At 39.3% G+C, this 21,827-nt stretch overlaps 2 protein-coding genes across 3 annotated transcripts in view; one reads left to right on the plus strand and one right to left on the minus strand.

The window, feature by feature from the left end:
* usp12b (ubiquitin specific peptidase 12b) overlaps nt 1-9,245 on the minus strand; it is a 23,481-nt gene extending 14,236 nt beyond the window's left edge. Inside the window, exons 1-3 of the mRNA XM_044097205.1 lie at nt 9,087-9,245; nt 3,158-3,238; nt 2,904-2,987 (exon numbers count right to left, since the gene is read on the minus strand). Coding sequence (XP_043953140.1) covers nt 2,904-2,987; nt 3,158-3,238; nt 9,087-9,134 — 213 coding nt within the window. The 5' untranslated portion in view covers nt 9,135-9,245. The remainder of the gene's footprint in view (nt 1-2,903; nt 2,988-3,157; nt 3,239-9,086) is intronic.
* rasl11a (RAS-like, family 11, member A) lies at nt 8,699-20,001 on the plus strand. 2 transcript variants are annotated; one of them, XM_044097206.1, is made up of 8 exons: nt 11,259-11,905; nt 13,927-13,983; nt 14,108-14,190; nt 15,320-15,360; nt 15,465-15,594; nt 16,067-16,142; nt 17,906-17,982; nt 18,983-20,001. In XM_044097206.1, the coding sequence occupies exons 1-8, from the start codon at nt 11,749-11,751 to the stop codon at nt 19,127-19,129; spliced, it is 768 nt and encodes a 255-aa protein (XP_043953141.1). In that variant the 5' UTR covers nt 11,259-11,748; the 3' UTR covers nt 19,130-20,001. The 2 variants fall into 2 exon arrangements, with proteins under 2 accessions (XP_043953142.1, XP_043953141.1); XM_044097207.1 differs by lacking the exon at nt 11,259-11,905 and adding an exon at nt 8,699-8,852 and having other exon boundaries at nt 13,927-14,190; nt 18,983-19,993.
* The last annotated feature ends 1,826 nt before the right edge of the window (nt 20,002-21,827 follow it).

Below are 21,827 nucleotides of genomic sequence, written 5' to 3' on the forward strand. Positions count from 1 at the left end.
AATAAATTGTATCTGGAAGGCATTTCACATTTATAGTTTAAAGGGACAGTATTATGTATGTTTCATGTTTTAGTGTGATAAAGTAACTATATTACCTTCAGATGAACTCAAATTCCAGGAATTTGGGTTTGTAATTTAATGCCTTGAAATTGGGCCTCTGTCTCTTTTAGAAATTCCCACTCTTTCTGAAACTCCACCTTCAGGAAGTCGACAAATCGCTCCTCTATTAATCCTTTAAGAACATTTTTACCAGCGTTGCACTGAGAAGTAGATGGTATAATGAGCTTAGCAGATGCTAGGTTCCACCAGCTGTTTGCTATTTGCTGCTGGCTAGTCTGAAGGAGCTGAGGAGGGGCTAGGTCCATCCAGGCCCTATTGCACAACTGAAAGGTCGCCATGGAGATAAAAGGTTTTCTCAAACATGCATGAAAGAATCAAGGCAACACTCCAGGTCAGGGGTCTCAGACTCGCGGCCCGCGGGCCAACTGCGGCCCGCGGGACGATAGTTTGTGGCCCCCACCTTAATATGAAAGTTTAATGTTAGTGTGGCCCGCGAGCAGTGATGTCAGTAACGCGTTAATTTGTAATGCGTTACTGACGTCGGACCACTTTTTTCAGTAACGAGTAATATAACGTGTTGCTATTTCAAATCCAGTAGTCAGACTACAGTTACTTATTAAAATCATTTTTGCGTTACCATCTTCTTTTGTAATTTAATCGTATTTCCTCTACTCGTCTTGTCGAGTGACCGACGTCTCTATGCGACGGAAATGTAAACAATGGAGGGAGATGCGCATTTTGTTGGTGGAAAAACTGGAACTATTTTGAGATTCTGCCGCCAAGTCCGATTATTATAAGCGGCTTTGGGCTTCATTTTTTAAAGTCGCTTGCCGATTTAATGAGTGGCGGGTTGCGCCTTTTTGGGCTCGTTTTTGAACGTGAAGTTGCTCATTTGGGCTTGGAAATAAGCAGAGACTCATAATAAATCCCAGAATTTGTTCGTCATTAAGGTAGTTTTAGTCAGTCTCTCCTGTTCATCATTTCTCAGATGATCCGTCCCGCTGTGTCTTTGTTAACGGCAAGTTAATGTATTACCTCTGAATGACGTCGAGCTTCGCGTTGCGCTCCAGAAAACTACAAACATCGAGACTAATATGAACAGTACAATAAACGTGAAAACAGCCACGAATGAACGTGTCCGTAGTTGGCAATAGTTATAATGGCAACTTAATTCTAATTATTAATACTAAGATAAGTGTCGCAAATCTGTGCAGCCATCTGAGCTGTGAGCTGCAGGAGGAGATCTGTGCGCAGTGACACCAAATGCAGGGCCGTAACGCAGAACCTGGAGGCTGGGGGGGAGTGGGGGGGGAGGGCTTTAAAATCCTTCTTAGAGTTTTCCAGACAACAGTGGACCACACAAACTACTCACGTTTTTTATTTTTCTACAATCTCCTCTTCAGTTCAACCTTATCAGTGGAGACACATTGTTGATGTTACCATTATAAAATAGCTTACAAAAAAGTATTGGCAAAGCTCAATGTGATTTTCACAGGAGGCAGAGCGTTGTTGTTAGCAGCTGCTGAAAGTAACTAAAAAGTTACTTTTAATGTAACTTAGTTACTTTCCAAATCAAGTAGTCAGTAATATAACTAAGTTACTTTTTCAAGGAGTAATCAGTAGTCCGATTAAAGTTACTTTTTCAAAGTAACTATACCATCACTGCCCACGAGTTTGATATGATTGGCACTTTTCAGTGTTGTGTGCGGAGCTGAACTAACTTACCAATCACAGTGCTTCAAATGGAGCTCATTGACCCGCAGTGCCTCTCTGAACTCAAAGCCAAGTTCAGGGAGGTGAGTGGAAAAGCAGACAAGCTTGGGCAATTTTTGAGAGAATTGCCACCCAGCTTCCCTGAGCTTTCCCGAATGTTCAAGCGGACCATGTGTCTTTTTGGGAGCACATACTTGTGCGAAAAGCTCTTCTCTACCTTGAACTTCAATAAGTCCAAGTACAGGTCCAGACTTACTGACGAGCATCTTCAAGCTCTACTTAGGGTCTCAACTGCCTCCTCCCTTAAGCCAAATGCGGCTTGTCTATGCGAGAGGAAGCGCTGCCAGACCTCTAGCAGTAAGAAGTAGGCAGAAGAAACAGTTTATAAACTGTTATATTTATAACAGTTTATGTTCAATGTTCCATTCATGTTCAGAAAGTTAAAGGTTAAAGAACTGTTAATACAGCCATTTGAATCTGAATTATAATAATTACATTTATCTAGTCTTCTATAGCTGCTGTGTTATTATTATATTTTATTTATTTATTACTGATTAATTTTTTTTTCTTATGAATTGTTAATTTATTTATTTTTTCATCTTATTTTGTGTTTAAAAAATAAAAATAAAGACATTTGATAACATTGGAATGTTTTTGTAAGAGCTTTTCTTGTGGAAAACCCGATGCGGCCCAGCCTCACCCAGACTCTACCTCCAGCGGCCCCCGGGGAAATTGAGTTTGAGACCCCTGCTCCAGGTGTATTTTTGATGAGGGAATAACATTATAACATGACAAAAGCTCAAAAAAGTCAGTTTTACAAAATAATGCCACTATTAAAAAAAATCTAACAAGAACGGTGTTATTTTGACTGGGAAAGTGCTTCATTCCTCAAATAGCTGAAATAGGAACAAATGCGTCTCGTCCAAATACATCTTTCTGCTTATCAGCTGCACAGTTTCTGTATCTGCTGTTGTTATTTTGACCGCTATTTTGCGCCCCGTTTCCAGAAACTCGCCATAAAGCCTCCTGATATCAGTGATTTTTGGCCGCCTGATGACAGCTTTGAGAGGTAAGCGTCTGAATCAAATCCAGGTGGCCACCGGTGTGCGAGTTCTGTTTTCGACACTCACCTTGTACGCCAGCACCTTCTCCCTGAACGGTCGGCAGAAATACAGAGCCTGCAGCACCGAGTTGCAGTAGCAGGTGTTGCCGAACTAGATGAGAGGCAAAAGAACAAAGAGGCGGATGCGATTCTTTAGAGTGCTTATGTTTTATTAGCATCCATTTAACACAAATGAAGTACAACCGTCCAGGTTTGCTTTAATTTAAAGTCCGAATTATGAAAAAAGGCAGGTAGCAGTGCACTGTATTCAGATATACTTACGTTGACCAATCCAAAGTAGTGTTCATTAACAGGAAACTGTTCCGGTCCGATCTCCTTTTCCAAGGCAGAGGCATTGGCGCCCTGAAGAAGTCGGGAGGAGAAAACGGCAGAATTAATGTTTTACTTACCAGTAAACGTTTCTTATCACAGCAAGAAAAAAATTAGTAACCACAGACTGGATAAGATTTTCCAGGATACAGTTTCCTAGACTTTTATTTGTTTCTGTTTTCTTTCTGCCCTGCTGGAATCAGCACTTTTTTAAAAAAAAACAGCTCTAAAAACTCCATTTAGATGGTTTGCAAACTACAAAACAACACGTCATGGTTGTTTTGTCGGTTGACTATTTTGAAACTATGGCCCAATAATTCGGGTCTATATTGATGTCCGATACTAAAACCGCCGTTAAAACCGATCTTATATACATTTTAGTCCTCTTTTATCAACGTGGAAAATACAACCACTGAACCACTGTTTAACTTCTTCAGTTAAACAAACACATGACCAGAAAAATAAACAACAGCAATATAACTTTAAACATCAGTTGTTCATATCGGCTTAGTTTTACTTACTCCAGTACGTTGAAAAAATGACTAAAATCAGTCGATACCAATGTTAATGCGGACATATCGCGCAACCGTAGTGCTAGGGTCATAAAAAGGTATTCAACAATCATTTACAGCCAAAATATTTATAAAAACGAAGGGTAGCGATATGGTATTAAGGTTTTATCATGGTACTTTGTGTCTGCCTGACACAGTAATCAAAAGCTGCCCTTGAAAAACATTTGGAATATGATAAAAAGTGTGATTTATATTGCTAAACTGCTCACAGAAACTGCATTTACTAAAGTTTTCAGATTTATTGAAAGGCTCATCGAAAAAAAATACCAAAATTATCAAACCTGACAATACGAAGAGTTTTGGGCAATTTCAAGCATTATTAATTAGAATTTATCAGGACAACGATAAATCAAAATTCTTATCACAATAGCAAAATACATGATACAATAAATGTTCACCCACAATGAAAACTATCTGGTGTGTCTGACAGGGTCAAAGCCCTTTCAAGTCCCAATATAGATGTTTTCTTCAGCACAGTGAGATCATCTGATATTTTCCTCCTAAAATGACCACAAGAGAGACAGTCATCCAAGTGAAACCCCATCAGTTAACACCAGGAGGAAGTAAAAAAACCACAACCTACCAACCAGAAACACAAATGTTGCAGTTCCACTTAACTGGCAAACTGCGTTACTATAAGGCCATATGAGTGAGATACAGAATTTGCTCGTTTTCAATTGGTGCATATATATGTGTGGCAGTGACGTGCAGTCAGAGGAGGCAGAGCGTCACCTGTCATAATGGAAAAATATAATGATAAAATAATTTATATTACTATTTTTACCATGTGGTTTGTACTATAAAGTACTGGTTATTTTTTTTTTCGAAATCGCTGAATTGTTACATTTTCCCATTCAAATAATCGACAGCGAAGCTGGTGAGGCAGCAGGGGGCTGAGCCTCACCTGGGATTGATCAACCTCTCGCTAACTGCACTGGCTGCCATTCTATGAGAACATGCTGCTCCTGTCTGTACGGCGCCAATAAAATGGTTAAAAAAAAACATTTAATATATAAACAGATTTTCCATAATTTAGCCTATGTATACAATGTAGTATTTTTTTGTCATCAACTGTGTGTGTAACGTGTAACGTGTGCTGAGTAGCGACCAGAAACGGCAGAGAATAGGTTCGAGGTGAGGCAGGTAGTTCTCTTGCCTCATCGCAGGGGGCGCTCATGATCCCAGACATTGTGACTCCACAACTGCAGAGTAAGAAACAGTAACAGCGAGCTAGCAATACAGTAAAGTCAAGTGCAGCGATGTATTTATAGTTTTCTCCTCGTACCAAAGCAGTCATTTATTAATAATCGCAAAATAAACATTAAGCCTAAAATCATGCTACCGCAGCAGACTGAATGTTCTGCTTTTTGTGTGGAAAATACTTGAGTGTTTTTTTTAATGTGGCGTTGTTGTCAGTTGCTATGGCAACGAGTCAGCGCGTAGCAGCGCTTATACAGAGAGCGAGAAAGAAGTGGTTTTGAAATGTACTTTAACTATTTTTCCCTTTGCTGTTGGGCACAGCACGAAATTAATAATATCTACATGTCCAAGTTTGATTGAGTTAACGGAAAAATAGTCTTTTTGCCCTCCAGAGTTGTCCGCACGCGCGAAATTTCCCCACGTAAGCAAAAACATGCAGGGGGTATATATTTGTAAATCTGATGATGATTAAGTCAGTGCCTCACCAGCAATGAACCTCACCGCACGTCACTGATGTGCGGAAATGAAATAGAAAGTTGAATCCGTTTGCAGACGCAACTCAAATGTTCCAGAATCTTTAAAAGGCTTTGTCCTTTAAAACCTGTCAGATGTCCCTCTTCGGCCATCTTTACTAACACCAGCAGCCTGACCTGTGAGCCTCTTGTGATGTCATCAACCCAAAAATACACACTACGCAGGATTAGCAGACGTTTTTCCCCTCCTACAACCCACTTTTAAAAAATTTTGTATATGGTGGAATCTGGTTGGGAAAATCCCTTCCTCGCAATCAAGTTATTTTTATTAATGCGTTGGCAACGAGGTGAGTGTCATACTTCCCTAAAACGCTTTCAGAAGTATCAGAAAAATCCTCACCATAGCACTCTAAAGTGAGGAAATTAATTTGTTGCTACAAGAACACAAAACGTGACTTTACAGAGAAAGTAATTAAATAAATAAAACTTTATAATCATTTCCAGGGTTTCCTCTACATGTAACTGACTGTGACGCACCGCTACAGCTAAATAAAACTTCAAACTGAAATGCTACCACAACATGGTTGCATGTTTCGCATATGAAATATAGCTGAACATATACATAGCTGATGTCTGTGCACTTACACCAACCAGAATCATTGTTTGGAATCAATTTAAACAGTATGAAATGTTAAAAATTATATTATTTGTTTAAAAAAAGAGAGAGATGCCAGCTCCTGGAAGCTGGCCACCGTGCGCTGCGCTACTTTCAGGAGTGAAGAAAAATTAGAGGCGACGGTCTGAAGTAGAGGGAGAGAAAAGGCATTTTTAGTTCAACCTGTGAATGTTAATGTAGTTAATTCATATAGCTTGGCCTTACTGCATAATGGTTCGGATATATCTTACAATATAGAGCAAAAACAGAAAACTGAATGCTTTACAAAACGCTCTTTCAGGCATATTTTTGTTGGGAGCAGAGAGACAGAAACAAAGGACAACGATGACAGCAGAAGTGATGATGATGCAGCTTCCCCCCTCAGGGGAGTGAGAGGTGGGGTGGGCTTTCACAAACTGCAGCGGTCGAGCTCAGCGCCACATTGCAGTCCATGTAAAGTCAACAACGGGTTGCTGTCTGGCCTGAGGTTATTTATCCAACAAACAGCGCCTCAGAACAGCCGAGAGGTTGTAAACAACAAGACGCAGCAAACTAACTCTCTGATGTTGGAGAGGCAGAGAAGGGAGGGGGGGGGGGGGAGGACGGAAAAAAAAAGAGGACCTGAAAACACACAAAGACATTAATTATTGACACTGTCATTGCTGGTTTAAAGTGACAGCGTGGAAATAAGTGTTAGAAATGAAAGTGAATAGAAGAATTTTTCATAAGACGGATGCATTAAACGCTAGTCAAATGAAGGCGCGGCAGTCTTGATTTAAAGCTGACGGCGAAACGCTGGTCGCCTAAAACTAACCATCTTTTCTCTATTAATATGCTATCTGAAGTTGTCCAGCCGAGTTTCAAACCATCTTAGGCGTGAGAACGAGCCCAACACTCGACCGCTGGATGGTTCCCGTGGTGAGTTTTTTATTTTATTTTTTTATTTTTTCTTCTAGCCAACAGTGAGTCGGAAATTTCAAGCTGCCTTGGATTTAGAAATAACTGTTCCCTACCCCGACCTGTTCCTGCACACTGCTGGACAGGTGGATGAAAAAGGCTTTGTTCTCACTTAAAGCAAAGAAAAATCCAGCTTTAAGGAAAGCTTCAAAACCACAACTAAATTTAAAGGGTTTAAAAAAAAAAATAATATTCTATATACTTTCTTAACTTCATGCATCATATAAAAAAAAGATAAATCTTATTTTTTTTTTAAAACTAGCAATAATCAATTTGCAGCAGTCGAGCTGCAAATTTATTGGGGATAAATGTTGATGTCCTGGTTCCAATGAAAGAACAAAGAAAGTCTGGTATTTTTACTCAAGAATATCATCTGGTGAAAACCTTCAATCTACAGCAGCAGCTTTTTCCATTCCCTAAACGTGTGAAGAAAAAAAAGTTAACCCAGCTCCACTTCCTCTACTTCACCAGCCAAATACATATAGATTTAAGCAATAAAATATGACAAAACTCACCCGCTAAACCAAACTCTACTTTGAGCTCAATATTAAACCAGTTCTCATGCTTCTGTTCTTGCTAGAGGAACACAAACACACCAAAGCTCATATTGGGAAGTTAATTAGTCAGGCGATCTGTTTAAATAGCCAGCCTGCAGTCAGCAGCTTAACACATTTCCCACACTTTAGCTTAGCACTTGTAGGTTTACAAACAGCATAAGTTTAGCAGATAATACTTTCCCCCCCCCCTACCGCTTAAGAGAAAGACAAATGACGCCGTTTGTGATAAAACAAACATCTGCAGGCTTGAGCAGATATCGAATTTTGTTACTCAAATTCATGCCTAATAAGGACTCAAAACAACTACTGCGTCCAAAGCAAAACAATGGGTAGAAAACATTACTATACCATATATCACGCCGCATTGTTTTAATATCAGTAGGCATAATAGTTGGCTTTTTTGTTTTAAAGGGAAATAATTAATCAAGTTGTACATTTTTTTGACGTTTTTGTGTTATTCCAAGAGATCATGAGATGAGGGTTATGAGCATGTCCAGAAATATCACACCACGAGTGTACGTACAACAGAAAGTACTCCCAAACAGTTGAATATGTTCATTTTGTAGGTTTGGCATTAAAAAACAAACAGTAGCAGCCCGTTTTTCAGCCAGCTCAATGGCCAGTGTGCAGCAACAGGTAAGTATTGAAGCACAGAAATGCTACGCCGAAAAGGTTTGTGTTTTTCTACGGCACCCGTTTCAGGGTATTTTAATGGGAGCTTTTGATTTAATAAGCATGATTCAGTGGAGAATGTGCCTTTGTGTCTTTGAGGAATGCGTTGCCTGCCATCCTGACTACAGAACCTCCACGGGGTCTCAGAAAACTTGTTAACAACTGTTTCCTTTTATTTTCACCGCATAAAGCTCCCTGTTGTTTTTATTAAACTTTTAGGGGTTTTACTGAGACATTCAGGTTCGATCCTGTGTCATTTAGTTTAAATTTCACCCTCTTACGCTCAAAGCAGCATCAGCTGCCTTGAAGTGTTTACATCCTCTACAGCGCTGTTCTTCTCTGGTTTCTGTTATATTTCTGCTATTTGGGGGAAAGTACAGTCGTGTAAGCAGGAACTGTAAGTTTCATTTTTTATATATATCTCACAGCAACTTAACCCAAAATAGAACTCCAAATGGCTAGTTGGCTAAGCTAGCCGTTTCCCGACCATTTAGTCAGTCCAACTAACCACAACCAAGATGAAGCTGCTTACTAACTAACTGTCACACACACACAGCCGGGGTGAGTACAACACGATCCTGTTAACTCTCCAAACAGCAGCGTTTTCGGGTCCGGAAAGCTGCCCTGGCCCGAGCAACTTTCTGGGAACGCTGTGTGTTTTTATCATGTTGTTCTGTGAGGCTAACAAACAGGCTAGCAGCAGCAGGACAGCTAACCGTAAGCATGAGACCAGGCAGGGTTCAGCAGTCCGGACAGCGAAGGTACCGGCCTAACCACCCGCTCTGCCTTCCTTACCATCGTACAAATCGAGGCGATCTTTCGGACTGTCATCAGTATTTCCATCCGTGCGCCGCCATGTTGGACCGAACCCCGATGTTAAAATAATCAGACCCGCTGCGGCTGCAGAGTTCCGGGAGGGCGAGTCGAGCCTGCCTGCTGCCCCTATCTGTACTGTCAAAGTAAAACACAAGGGAACAACAGCGAGAGCTTCCGGTATGACCTTTCAGAATAATTCAAAACATTACAACAAAACAAGAAGAAAAAAGGCCAATTTTTATTTATTTATTTAATTGGGGGGCGGGGGGGTAAAAGATTGTCTGAAATCAAATAATTTTAATGAAATTAAGTGAGCGTGGCCAAACTGCTCCACAGCGCCCTCTAACGTGATATAGGCCAAGTTGTACATAATAGAGATCTGAAAGCCAAATAGTGAGAAGTTGTTGCAAAGTAGTGAAAGCTTGTTGCTAAATACTGACAGACACGCTGTTGCCAAAAATATTGTTGATAATTTGATGCTTTTGTTTAACCATATATAGTGAAATAGCGTCCCCCATTTTTACTGACGTTATTGTCAATAATTTTGGTCTTGTTCCATAGTATTGTGATGTTATTGCTGATTATTGAGACGACATTGTCTAATAGTGACATGCTGTTGCCAAATGTATTGTTGATTATTTAATTACATTGCGACACCATTTATTATGACACTTGCCAAATAGTGCAACGTGGTTGCCAAACAATGACACACTGTTGGGAAACATATTGTTGATTACTTATTTATTTATATTGTGACGTTGTAGCCAATAATCATGATTGAAATAACTACTGAATAATGCAGTGTCGTTGCAGAATGTTGCAACATTTTTGCAAAATAGTGACATTTGGCAACAGCATCTCATCTCAAGGCAAAGAATCAATTGCCTTGTTGTTTTGTTCACTTGTTCCTCTGATGACGACAGATTGAAATGTTCCTCTCCATCAAGTTTGCACAATAAAGCTGAAAACTGATATATGACAATCAGTCTTTTAAGTCTTTGCAAACTTTTGTTTTTGAAAAGAATCTTTCAGCATCATAGTGACCTTTATGTGTAGAATATTGCAAAAATGCTGCCAATTTGTGAGATGTGGCCAAATAATAACACGCTGCTATAGGCTGGTCATGTGGTGACATCACCTTCGCCCCGCCAATTTAATTGTCTGTTTTAAAATAATTTTAAAAACTGCACGTGTCTCTTGATGAACAAAAAGAATCTTTTTTCAAAACCATAATGATCTTTGCTGTTTTATTCTGAAAATACAAGCACAAAGTTTCCGCTTTAGTTGCGGGTTTTTTCTGTTATAGTTTAGAGTTTCCGGCCGTCCACTCCCGGAGGTTGTGAGGGAGTGTTGCTGAAGAACTACTTACTTGCTCATAAGTGTTGGTTCGGTTCTTTACAGGGGGCCAGATTGGTGGGCGGCGTTTCAGTATTCTTTCTTTCTATCTATCTATCTATCTATCTATCTATCTATCTATCTATCTATCTATCTATCTATCTATCTATCTATCTATCTATCTATCTATCTATCTATCTATCTATCTATCTATCTATCTATCCATCTATCCATCTATCCATCCATCCATCCATCCATCCATCCATCCATCCATCTATCTATCTATCTATCTATGCCTACTTCACTAAGATGTTCAAAAGTAAAGATATTTGATAAAAGGTCATTTTCTTCTTTATCTGGAGTGTGTCATTTTAATAGACAAAATAATCCAATGAAGCACACATATGAAATATAGAAGTACTATTTCTCTAAAATAGACATTGCAAGGCTTACATTCGAACAAGCATCCTCTGAAACAAAGAAAAGGAAATATTAGGTCATTTATATAATTATTTTATAAAGAACAAGTAAGTAAGATTAGTAAGATTTAGTTTGTCGTTGTTTTTTAAAATCCGGGTTCTTCTCCTTTTCCCCCCTCTTCTTTAAAATTGACATTGACGGACTTCCATACAGAAGTATCCAGATAGGGGGGGAAAAGTGATGAACTCCAATTTAAAGAGTGATGGTTTAAACTCCCAGTCCACGTCTTTGTTTAAACCTTTAACTTCATCCCACTAGATTTAATGCTGGTGCTCTCATCGTTTATAAAGTTTTAGGCTGTCCAGGCTGAGAAGTTAGGCCGAATTCCCACTGGTCCCCCGGGAATATGTGAGGGGACGGATCAAAGTCTACATCCCTCCCTCTCATCACTCCTTCTGCTCTCTATCCACAGCCAGAGGCATCTGGAATCTCCGGGAACCGGATCGTTTTTCTTTTAGCTATTAAAGCGTAAAAAATGGATCAGTAACGCGCTTAATGATGCCTCTATTGTGAAGCTAAAAGTCACTTTTACCCCAGGAGAGAAAGACTTGGAAGAAATTGTGGCACACTTGGATAATAACTGGGAGTTATTAGGGCAAACCAAATTTTGTGGAACCGTTTCTAGCTGCTGCTCTCCGCGGAAAACAACAGTGATTTTTTTTTCGTTCTTTCTTTCTTTCTTTTATTTATTTATTTTCTTTAGTTCAAATCTGGATTGACCGTAGGAATACAAACACGGAGTGATTTCTCCCAGAGTCACGGGATTTTGCTACAATTTCCCCCCCGTAAAGCTCGGAGCAGTTCTGAGGGTTCAGAGGGGAGCTAAATGCGGCTGTCTGGCGATTCTGCCCCGGGAAGTATGAACAGCAGCGGGTCTGGCAACTTTCTGCTGGTCCCCATCCCGGAGTATCCCCTGCTGGACTGCGTCCCCAACAAGACGGTGAAGATCGCGGTGCTGGGCGCCAGTAACGTCGGGAAAACCGGTATGGCGGTGGGATGCAGTTATTCTTGTGTATTCCGGAAAGTTTTCATTTCGGATCAGTTGCATTGCATTCAAGCGATAAATGGAGGCAAACTGCTTTTATGACCAAAACATTATTGTGGCTCAGCTCACCTTAGGAGAAACAATTAGTTTCTAAATTTTTAGGTGGCAGAGAAATAAATAAAGTGCTACCATTGTTCGACGACAGAGGGCGATAAACAGCAGATTTCCTGAAAAAAAAAAAAAAATTAAGCAAAATTTGAATTTAATTAATATCGCTGATGAACTATGAGTACTATAGAGGTACGAACATAATCATTTCTATGATTTACACATAATATTTATAAAAATAACAACTTTATTTTTTTATTTTTTTTAGTGCTGGAAGTTCAGTTTTAATGGATGGTGTCAGTCACAATGTTAAATAATTATTGAAACATTGTGTTTAACAAAACATGGTTTTTAGAAATATCCTTCTGTTAGAGGGCAGGTTTTGTCACATACATATCCTGTGGTTGGAAATAAACACTGACAAATATAAGAATTAGTCTTTTGCACTTCATGAAGAAGCTCATGTGTCATACAGAAACAAATTCCACTAGGTAAACGTTATCACTGAAATATTCAAACTTTTGTCCAGCTCTGTCAAGTCACAACTGTATACTTTAATATATTTGTCTAGGGTTTTGTGCTACAGACCAACACAGAGTAGTGCATAATTGTGAAATAATTTCAAAGACTTCAGTGTCATTTTTAAACTGTGAAAATGTGCCACTACTGTCTTTCACTGTGAAGCGTAATAAGTTTAAGGTGAAATGTCATTTTCGTTTTCTTCCACACGTGGAAGAGATTAAAGCTGCACATTATAAATGATTGTTTGGAGTGAGATAATTGACTAATGTATTCCATGTGTTATAACTTTGTATTTTTGCCCTACATGTAACTCTTAGTGAGAGGGACAGATTCTCACGGTGGCAATTGCTCACACCCGACACACATGACCAAAATGGTAAAGGTCCCAGAGAAACGTTTTGTGGCTTTTCTTTCTTTTCTTTAGCTGGAGTTAGAAAGCTAAACAGTTTTCTTACACTAGATGAACTATGAGTTTGGAAAACAACAGAGAGTAACCCACACTGCATGTCCAATGAGGCAGGAATGCACTCTCTGTAGCAAGTCTGGGAGAAACATCAAACTCAGTTATCTGGAAAAGAAGAGCATCACATGTCGTAATGCATTACCTCGGCTAATAATCCATGAGTTATTACTGCTGTACTCCCAGTCTGCGTTCATACAGTGTAACACCATCTTCTGTCAGATCCCAGTCTACCAAACCACATTCAGTGGCACCACTGTTATAAAAAGGATAAGAAAAGAGATAAATTCACATTGTAGTAACTCTGATAATGAGTTTTGAAGATTTTCTTTTACCTCATTTACCATCCTGCTCACTGTGTGATGTGGCAAGAAAAACTCTGGTCATCATTCTGCTTTTTTTTTTGTCACTTTTTTTTAATATCACTTTCAATGCAATACATTGAAGTCAGAGAGAGGCACTGACCTACCAGTGTCTAGATGTTATCCAGTGTGCCACTTCAATGACAAAACACAAAATCTTACCAAATATTTTTGGTCTTAGTTTCTAGTGAAAATATCTTAGTGCCCTTGAAATGAGACAAAACTAACTTACAAGTAACTTTTCAACAAGATACAAGAGCTTGTTTTAAGTAAATAATTCCCTGATATAGATGAAAATGTGCAAGTTAACAGATTTTTTTCACTTGCATGCATTTGAAAGTGAAACAATCTGCCAATGAATTAGTACTTTTTTGTCAATATTAAGGGATTATTTACTTAAAAGGAGCTCCTATTTCTTGCTGAAAAGTTACATGTGAGTTAGTTTGGTCTTATTTCAAGAGCACTAAGATATTTGCACTAGAAAATCTTACTTGGTAAGATTTTTGGCCCTGTGCTCTTCTTCCTCATCTTTACGTCACTAATTGACAAATTCCGTTCCACTTTCAGCTCTGATCGTCAGGTTTCTGACTAAGAGGTTCATTGGAGATTATGAAGCAAACACAGGTGAGGGTATTTTTTTTCCCCCTCCATTCATCTGACTGCCTTTGCCTCCAGCGAGCTCCCGCCACGACTGATCCTCTCATCCCTTCACATTCACCCTTCCACCCGGATCTCTTTGTCTCTGCAGGAGCGCTCTACTCTAGAAAGGTCACCATGGATGGGGAGGAAGTGTCGCTTCAGATTCAGGACACACCCTGCGTTGCCCTCCAGGTTAATTTAAGTGAAGGAAATTACTTGTAGGCATTTGTTTCTAAGGATGTGTGTTCATAGTTTCTGTGCGAAAATAAAACTTGGCACTATGGAGGTTAAGGCTATAGAGAGCATTACAAAATGTGAAAAAAAATAAAATAAAATTCTGTAAATTTGTGTCGTGATGCAGGTCTTGAATTTCAATCATAATGCCCTTAGAAAGTTTTAAATTTGAGTGGAGGAAACCTGCAGAAACCCCGTTCCTCGCCTTTTATTCTTTCCACAGGTCTGAGCCGTGCTTCGTCTTAAAGTTCCAGGTTATTAATTGGAAACGTAGGACTAAGTGTTTGGGATTTGAAAAAGGAGTGATACAAATAGTCAGTTATGTCAACAGTCATTTAATGGATTAACTGGATAATTGAGCTGAAATAATTTTCTGACTGGCTGGCAGAAAATTATCTGCACCGGAATGTTGTTTGTAGATACCGAATCCCCCCTCACACATGGACTGGCTTTAATGAGCCGACTTGGCAAACTGACAACCGTCTGTATCTCCACAGACAAAGTAGCAAATATAGTGACATTGATATGTTAAGATGCATGTTTTATTTTTATTCCCTGGGCAATTTCACCTGACCTTATGTCTCGGCACAGTCTGTACTGAACTTGGAGGAAAAACACTTGTTCTGTTCAATGTGATACCAGCAATTATGAGACCAAATTTTTGGGAATGTAAATGTTGTGCAGTTCAAATTCTGCCTTATAATTACAGCTAATTAGGCTGCAGTTGCATTGCATGACATTTGGCTTAGGTTTCGTAATCGTTAGTAAGTCCGAGTGGGGTTTTTTGTTGTTGCTGTGGGCGTACAACTCTTGTTTTGAAACTTCTCAATAAGAATAATAGGATAACGACATTGTATGTGTTTGATAACATTGAGTTTAATTAGTTCACGCCTGCAGAGCTCACAGAGAGTGAGAGAGAGGGGGCAGAAAGGCAAAAAGAGGCACAAGTTTAAATCTGTGCTCTTCAATTCATACTTAATAACATTTTATTGACACATTCGGTCTATGCCACTCATTTCTGTTGGTTATGAGCTGGCAGCCAAACCACCACCTACGTACTCATGTCACTCTTTTTGTGTTTTGGCAGGATGACGCTGAAGGCCTGTACTGCCAGGAGCAGATCAACAGGTCAGGCTTACGTCACGTCATTGTAGGTTTTAACATAAAGTGAATGTTTTCAAGCTTACTTTCTTTACTATTTTCCCTTTTTTTTTTTTTTTTTTTTGTCTCAGGTCCATCTACTGGGCAGACGGGTATGTGTTGGTTTTCTCCATTACAGACAACAGCAGCTACCGAACCATTCAACCTCTGTACCAGCACATCAGGCGCATACACCCGTCTGGAAACATCCCAGTTATCCTGGTAAGGATGTTAGATCAATATTCATTCAACTGAGCCATGTTTTTGAATTATTTTTAGCCACAGTAGTTCACTGTGAATATCTTGTTATATTTGTCACATTTACAGATAATAAATTCAGTGTCTTTTATTGGGATCCTATGCAACATACCAAAGCAAAATATTTAAAATTTGTGTAGGGAAAGGTTACAATGTCCCATCAAACCTGAATCTAGTCTAGTTTCACCATAGGTCTTCTGTGGGAGGACGTTCAAATGTTTGTTCATAGATACTCTCCTGCCATTCTGACTTAGTTAGACCTTTTCTTCAGCGAATCAAGAGGTGATTTCGCAAAGTATTCTGTCCCGATCAAACACATTAAGGTTTCTGGGTGTAATGTGCCTACAGTATTTATTTCAACGCAGACCAGACAAGAAGCCTATACCGACCTTAATCCCGTAATCTAATCTACATCATAATCTGTTCCCCACTGCAGGTTGGCAACAAGAGCGACCTGCTCCGAGCTCGACAAGTGCCCGCAGAGGAGGGCGACACGTTAGCAACTTCACTAGGTGTGGCATTTCCCCGCTTTCACTAGTCATGATTTGAATTCAGCACAGCATAACCGGTGTTAGGCCTGAGTCTTTTGAAATACCTGCATCTGACTGGAGTCTATGTAATTTTGAAATACAAATGGAAATGCTAATGCTTCTGGAGAAGATTCCAAGTTTTGCTTTGAATGGAGCAACAACTTATCCCTGCAGTTACCCAGGTATACCTGGCAGTATTCAGTGCTGTGTTAATAATATTAAAGGTAAAGATGCTCCTAGGCTTTTAAAAGACTGGTGACAAGTAAAGATTGGCAACTGTTTTCCATAGCAAGCTATCTACTTTTTGCAAGGAAAAAACCCATCTATTTAACATATTTTAGTTGTCTATCTTATATTAAAATTTTGCACGTAAGCACTAATTATGTAAATAAAATTTCCTGAGGTCAAACATTTGAAGATTTGGCATCAAATTTGACATTTTATGGGGTAATATAGCAAGGTTATAGATGTTGGCTAATATTCCTATAGGCAATGGCACAAATATGACTTACATAATTTATTAACAAGATTACTCCTACCAGGTCTTGCTATGCTGTTTCCAAGCAGGAACTGTCCAACAGTATGCAGAGTGCATGATATAAACTTCGAAACAATTGATAGGGAGCTTCACAGCAGATGCCAGCTTCAGCATCGTGTGCCTAGAGATGAGTGAATCTTCGTTGACAGAGAGTATGCACAGCTTAGCATGAGATTAAGTTACATTAATATCAGATCATTGCTTTAGCAACTTTGCAAATTTTGTTGCAGTTGTCCATATGTGTTGTTCATATTAAGCTTACATACCATACAATTTATCGGAGTAATACATGGCAGCCTGGGTAAGCTGGAGATGAAGTTAAGAAACAGCTGCCTTGTTTCTTAAGGGAGCTGTTTCCATAAAACTTAAAAACACATTTCAAATATGCAGTAATAATACACACTCCCTTTGCATTAAATGGTTATTTATTTACACTAATGACTGAGCTTTAGGTCTATTAAAAGTAATGTTCCATGTAAAAAACATAACACCGAAAGCATCAAGTGCTCATTTTTACACTTTCTATTTTAGGTAGGTTACTGGCTGCTGATAGGAACCCAACAGAACCAATCTCTGCTGAACTGAATCCATTTAGAACTTCTACATTTAAGCAAGAACTTTGTCCCAACTTTAGTAATGGCTGGAATGTGTTTCTGAAAAGCTTCTTGCGTTTACCTAGGAGACATAATGACGCCAGCAGCTACAATCTAAGTTGACAAAATTCAAACTTTATAACTTAAAGTAACCATTTATATATTTATAGAAAGCCTCTCCCAATGTTCCTTTGTGATTCTTTATATTTTGGCCCACTCTGAGTGTGTGCAAGGTCGATGGTTTTGATTATCAAGTGAAATATCTTGAAAGCTATTTGATGTTCGTGGTTTTTCAGGAGATAATTGCTCTCTCACTTCCTGCCTTGTTCTTGATCCAAGAATTCCTGCTTGCCCGGTTTGGGAAAAAAAGAAGCAAGATAAGTAAACAAGCAGCCAGTTTCTAGATGGTTAATTGGGGTCAAGCGTAGGTCACATAAACCAATTCCAATAGCTTCAAAACTAAGGAACAGTTTTGTGATCTGTAAGTTGAGCTCCCTTACAGATTTGTTGCCTCGATAAACTGTATCCTAGATGTTGCCTGATGTGAGAGGAATGCTGACAATTATCGGGATGATGACGAGCGGACCCAATCTGAACCATGTCTCTGATCGCAGGGGGCGTTTACTTCGAGGCCTCGGCCAGAGAGAACCACGAGGGAGTCCACGCCGCCTTCCTCCATCTCTGCCAGGAGGTGGGGCCTTATCTTTCTGTCAAAAAACGCTTGATTGGTGAGGAGGCGGGAGCCCATATTTACAGAACAGCTGTCCTGATGACAGCATCTTATTTAGCTCCTGAGGTGTTGGTCATTTTTAGATCCACCATCCTTTAAAGGAATTTCATGCTCTGTGGGAGCTATGATAGCTGAGTGATGACTAAAAAAGCGGAAATACCATCTGTTTATCTTTTTGGCCTTAAAGGGAAACCAAACTGCACTGTAATTTTTTATTTTTTTTTCTCAAGCAGAGTAACAGTCGTTACCCTCAGGGAGGGTCACTGAATGTGCAGTTTCCTGCTTCTTGCTCACACATGCAAAGGCAACACTGCAAAAAACACAAAATCTTACCAGATAACTTTTTTGTCTCATTTCTTGTGCAAATATCTTCATTCTCTTGAAGTAACTTTTCAGCAAGATATAGGAGCTTGTTTTAAGTAAAGGATTCCATAATACTGATGAAAAATACAAGTGAAATAATTCCACTGCTAGATTATTTCACTTGTAACAGGGGAAATATGTTTTATAAGTAAAAAAATAATTCTGCCATTGGAACCATAGTCCATTTAAAAAACCCCAACTTAAAATAAGTTCCAATATCTTGCTGGAATCTTACTTTAAGTTCAGTTAGTCTTATTTCAAGTGTTCTTGAAATTTTGTAGAAAATGAATTTGTAAACGATTGTTGATCCTAAATAAAAACAGGATCCTGCACAACTTTCATATGGTCAGCTTCCTACTATAATGGCCTACGTCGATTTTTGAGGTTGTTTTTTTTTTTTATCAAAATATGCTTGAGAGGCAAATTCATTCCGTTGTTGGTGGATAGGGAGGCCAAAGAAAATCATCCAGAGAGCCGCAAATGGCCCGCAAATGGTCAGGGATGTCCACAAGTTTGGACATCCCTGACATTTGATTAAATTGTTTGATTGAAACAATTTAAAATGGAAACCTCCTAAAATATGCCTTCTGTCCACCAGGTGATCCGGGCGCTGGGAGGCGGGAATGGGGAGAAGAGGAAGGGCGGCCTGCACCTGGCCAGACCCAAGTCTCCCAACATGCAGGAGCTGAAGAGGAGGTTCAGACAGGTGCTTTCCTCCAAAGTAAAATCAGCTACAACTATCTGACCTGGAGTTGAATGGGGACAAAGCGTGACATGGTAGCAGCTTCCACGCAGGAGGCGACGTCAAAGTCTTCTGTCGAAGTTAAAAGGTTCAGCGTCTGAAGCGGGACGTGAATATTACCGAGGCGTTCTGAGGGGATCAAAGCCTTTCAAAGAGCACAAGGAGTTCCTCCTTAGATAGACTGAGTTTAGCTCTGGAAAAGACTCCTGGTCAGCAGAATCTCCGCGCTGGGATTAACAAAGAGCAGGAGTGATTCATTTCTTGTTCTCAAGAGAATGAAAATGGATTTTTTTTTTTTTTTTTTTTTACCCAAAGCAATAAAAATCTTTCAGAATTTCATCCAAAGACAGATTCTTAGATTATACTTACGAACTTTGTTATTTAATTTTCATTTCCACTGGTGTTGTTGTTTTAAACAGCAGATGTAAATATTTTTACGAATGTCAGGATTTTTTTAAAAAATAATAAAGAAAATGCCTTCCTTGCCTCCTCGATGAGGATATTTTTGAACAAAAACAGGAAATGACCCCAAAAACGCAAGAGTTCATGGCTATACAAAAAGACAAATGACAGAGGACGGAAATCCTTTGATTCCAAACTGAGGAGTGAGTTCCTCATCTTTAAAGATGCCCTGGGTTCATATTTACAGAATGAAAATATGTAAGATTTGTTCAAATGAGAAGGAGGTCACTTTATATCGTACGCTGAGGAAATAGACAGGTAGTATCCAACCATTAAAAAGAGTTTAATAATTTCCATGAGTTTTATTCTATTGTTGTTCAGTCTTTAAAAAGTTGTTTAAAGAAAATAAATCCCATCTGTTGTTCGCAATCCCTTTGTACCAATAAATTGTTGGTATCAACCCTATAAAACACTACTTTTTCTGTGTGAACATCATGACTTGGTTAAAAGAAACAGTGTATGTTTGCGCGCGTGTGTGTGTGCGTGTGTGTGTGCTTCCACTGTTCTCATGACCTCCCCTGCTGCTGAAACACACACACACAGAATTCCCAAAAAAGACAAATTCCTCCTCATCTGGAATTTCTTTCTGGGTCACCGAGCCACTAGTCTTTAGCAATACACACACATTCTTGTATTTCTATCTAAGTGAGGACTTTGCATTGACTTCCATTCATTTTATTAACTGGATATAACGAAGACATTTGCCATCACCCCAACCAATATTGGTCTATTCTTAAACCAATAAGAACCAAAATGTACTTCACACCTAACTAATAGATGTGCAAAAAAAGTGATGACCAGGAAAGGTCCTCACTTTCACAAATGACTTTCCTTTATGGGTAAATATTGTAAAAGTGGTCCTTTAGGTGTGGTGTATACAAGTACACACACACACACACACACGCACACACGCACGCACACCCACACACACACTACTAAACACTAAACCTAACCATTACTAGTATATGCCTAACTCTAAATCTAACCAAAACTCAATTCATGCCTTAGTCCAAAACCCAACCCTAAAACAGCACTTCTTTTACGTGGTCTGCCCTCTGGACCCCATTAGGAGCACAGGGTTCTCACAGCGTATGTGTTAGGACAACGGTTCCTACAATGTGCCAAAAACAAGAACACACACAGTATGTCTATCTTCACAAGGACTTTATTTACTTCCACTGATTTGTCATTAATTTCTACAGCATAACCATGACCATATCACTAAACCTAACAATTGTCAGCACATGCTTAGCCCTAAACCTAACAAACTCAATTCACACCGTAAACCTAACTCTAACCTCTGACCTAAAAACAGCACTTGTTCTCATGGGAGCCACATAAGGATCTCTGGGTCCTCGCAATGTAGTATTTGTTGGAAAAAATGTGCCTTACAAAATGAGAAATGTTAAAACAGACACACACACACACAATCAATCACACACAGTGAAAAATGTTTGCTGACCCCAACACTAACCCTTTTGCTCTCTGACCTTTGGAAGCAGCAGGACTCCATCAAATTCAGGAGAAAGCCCTTTCAGAGAACTGGCAATGCAGTTGGTCAAACTGCCACTGGATGAATGCAGACCCCAGAGTTGTGTCCTTGTCTTACTCAACCTATGGATGTGGATGTGTTTAAACAGTGACAACCTTCCTCCACCAAACATAACTCATTGGTTTTCTTTGTAGGAACATTTTTTAGCTTAAGGATAAGATAACTAAATACAATACTGGATTTTTTAAAACTTTTATCTGGAAAAGAGCTTTTATTACAATCTCTGGTGTATTTCAAGTGAGCTCTCAAATTTCAAATGAGCTCTCAAATTTCTTCCTCTACCATACACACACACACACACACATAAAAACACACACACCGATCTCCTTCCTGTGCGCCACTGTGCCACATATTTGGCTCCACTAGATAAAGACGAAACCTTTGCACTTTCCCTCTAGGCCACTTTATCAGCTCCGACTCTTACTTCAGCAGGGAGTTAGTGTGATAGATGGAGACCTAATGTGACATTTATGAGGTTAGATTCATAAAGCCTCTTCCAAGTGCTGCCTTTTTTTGGTAAGGGCAGTCCGAGCTTTTCTGGGATCCGTTTCAAATGTTACAAAAGCTGGGAGAACAAGATGACTTTGATATATAGTGTGTGTCCAACTCTATAATTAATAACAATACAATGTGTTGCACAAGTAGTCACAATATTTGACCATTTTCTTCGTCTGTCACGCTATGACC

Source organism: Gambusia affinis, linkage group LG18, assembly GCF_019740435.1.
Source record: "Gambusia affinis linkage group LG18, SWU_Gaff_1.0, whole genome shotgun sequence".
Taxonomy (NCBI): Eukaryota; Metazoa; Chordata; class Actinopteri; order Cyprinodontiformes; family Poeciliidae; genus Gambusia; species Gambusia affinis.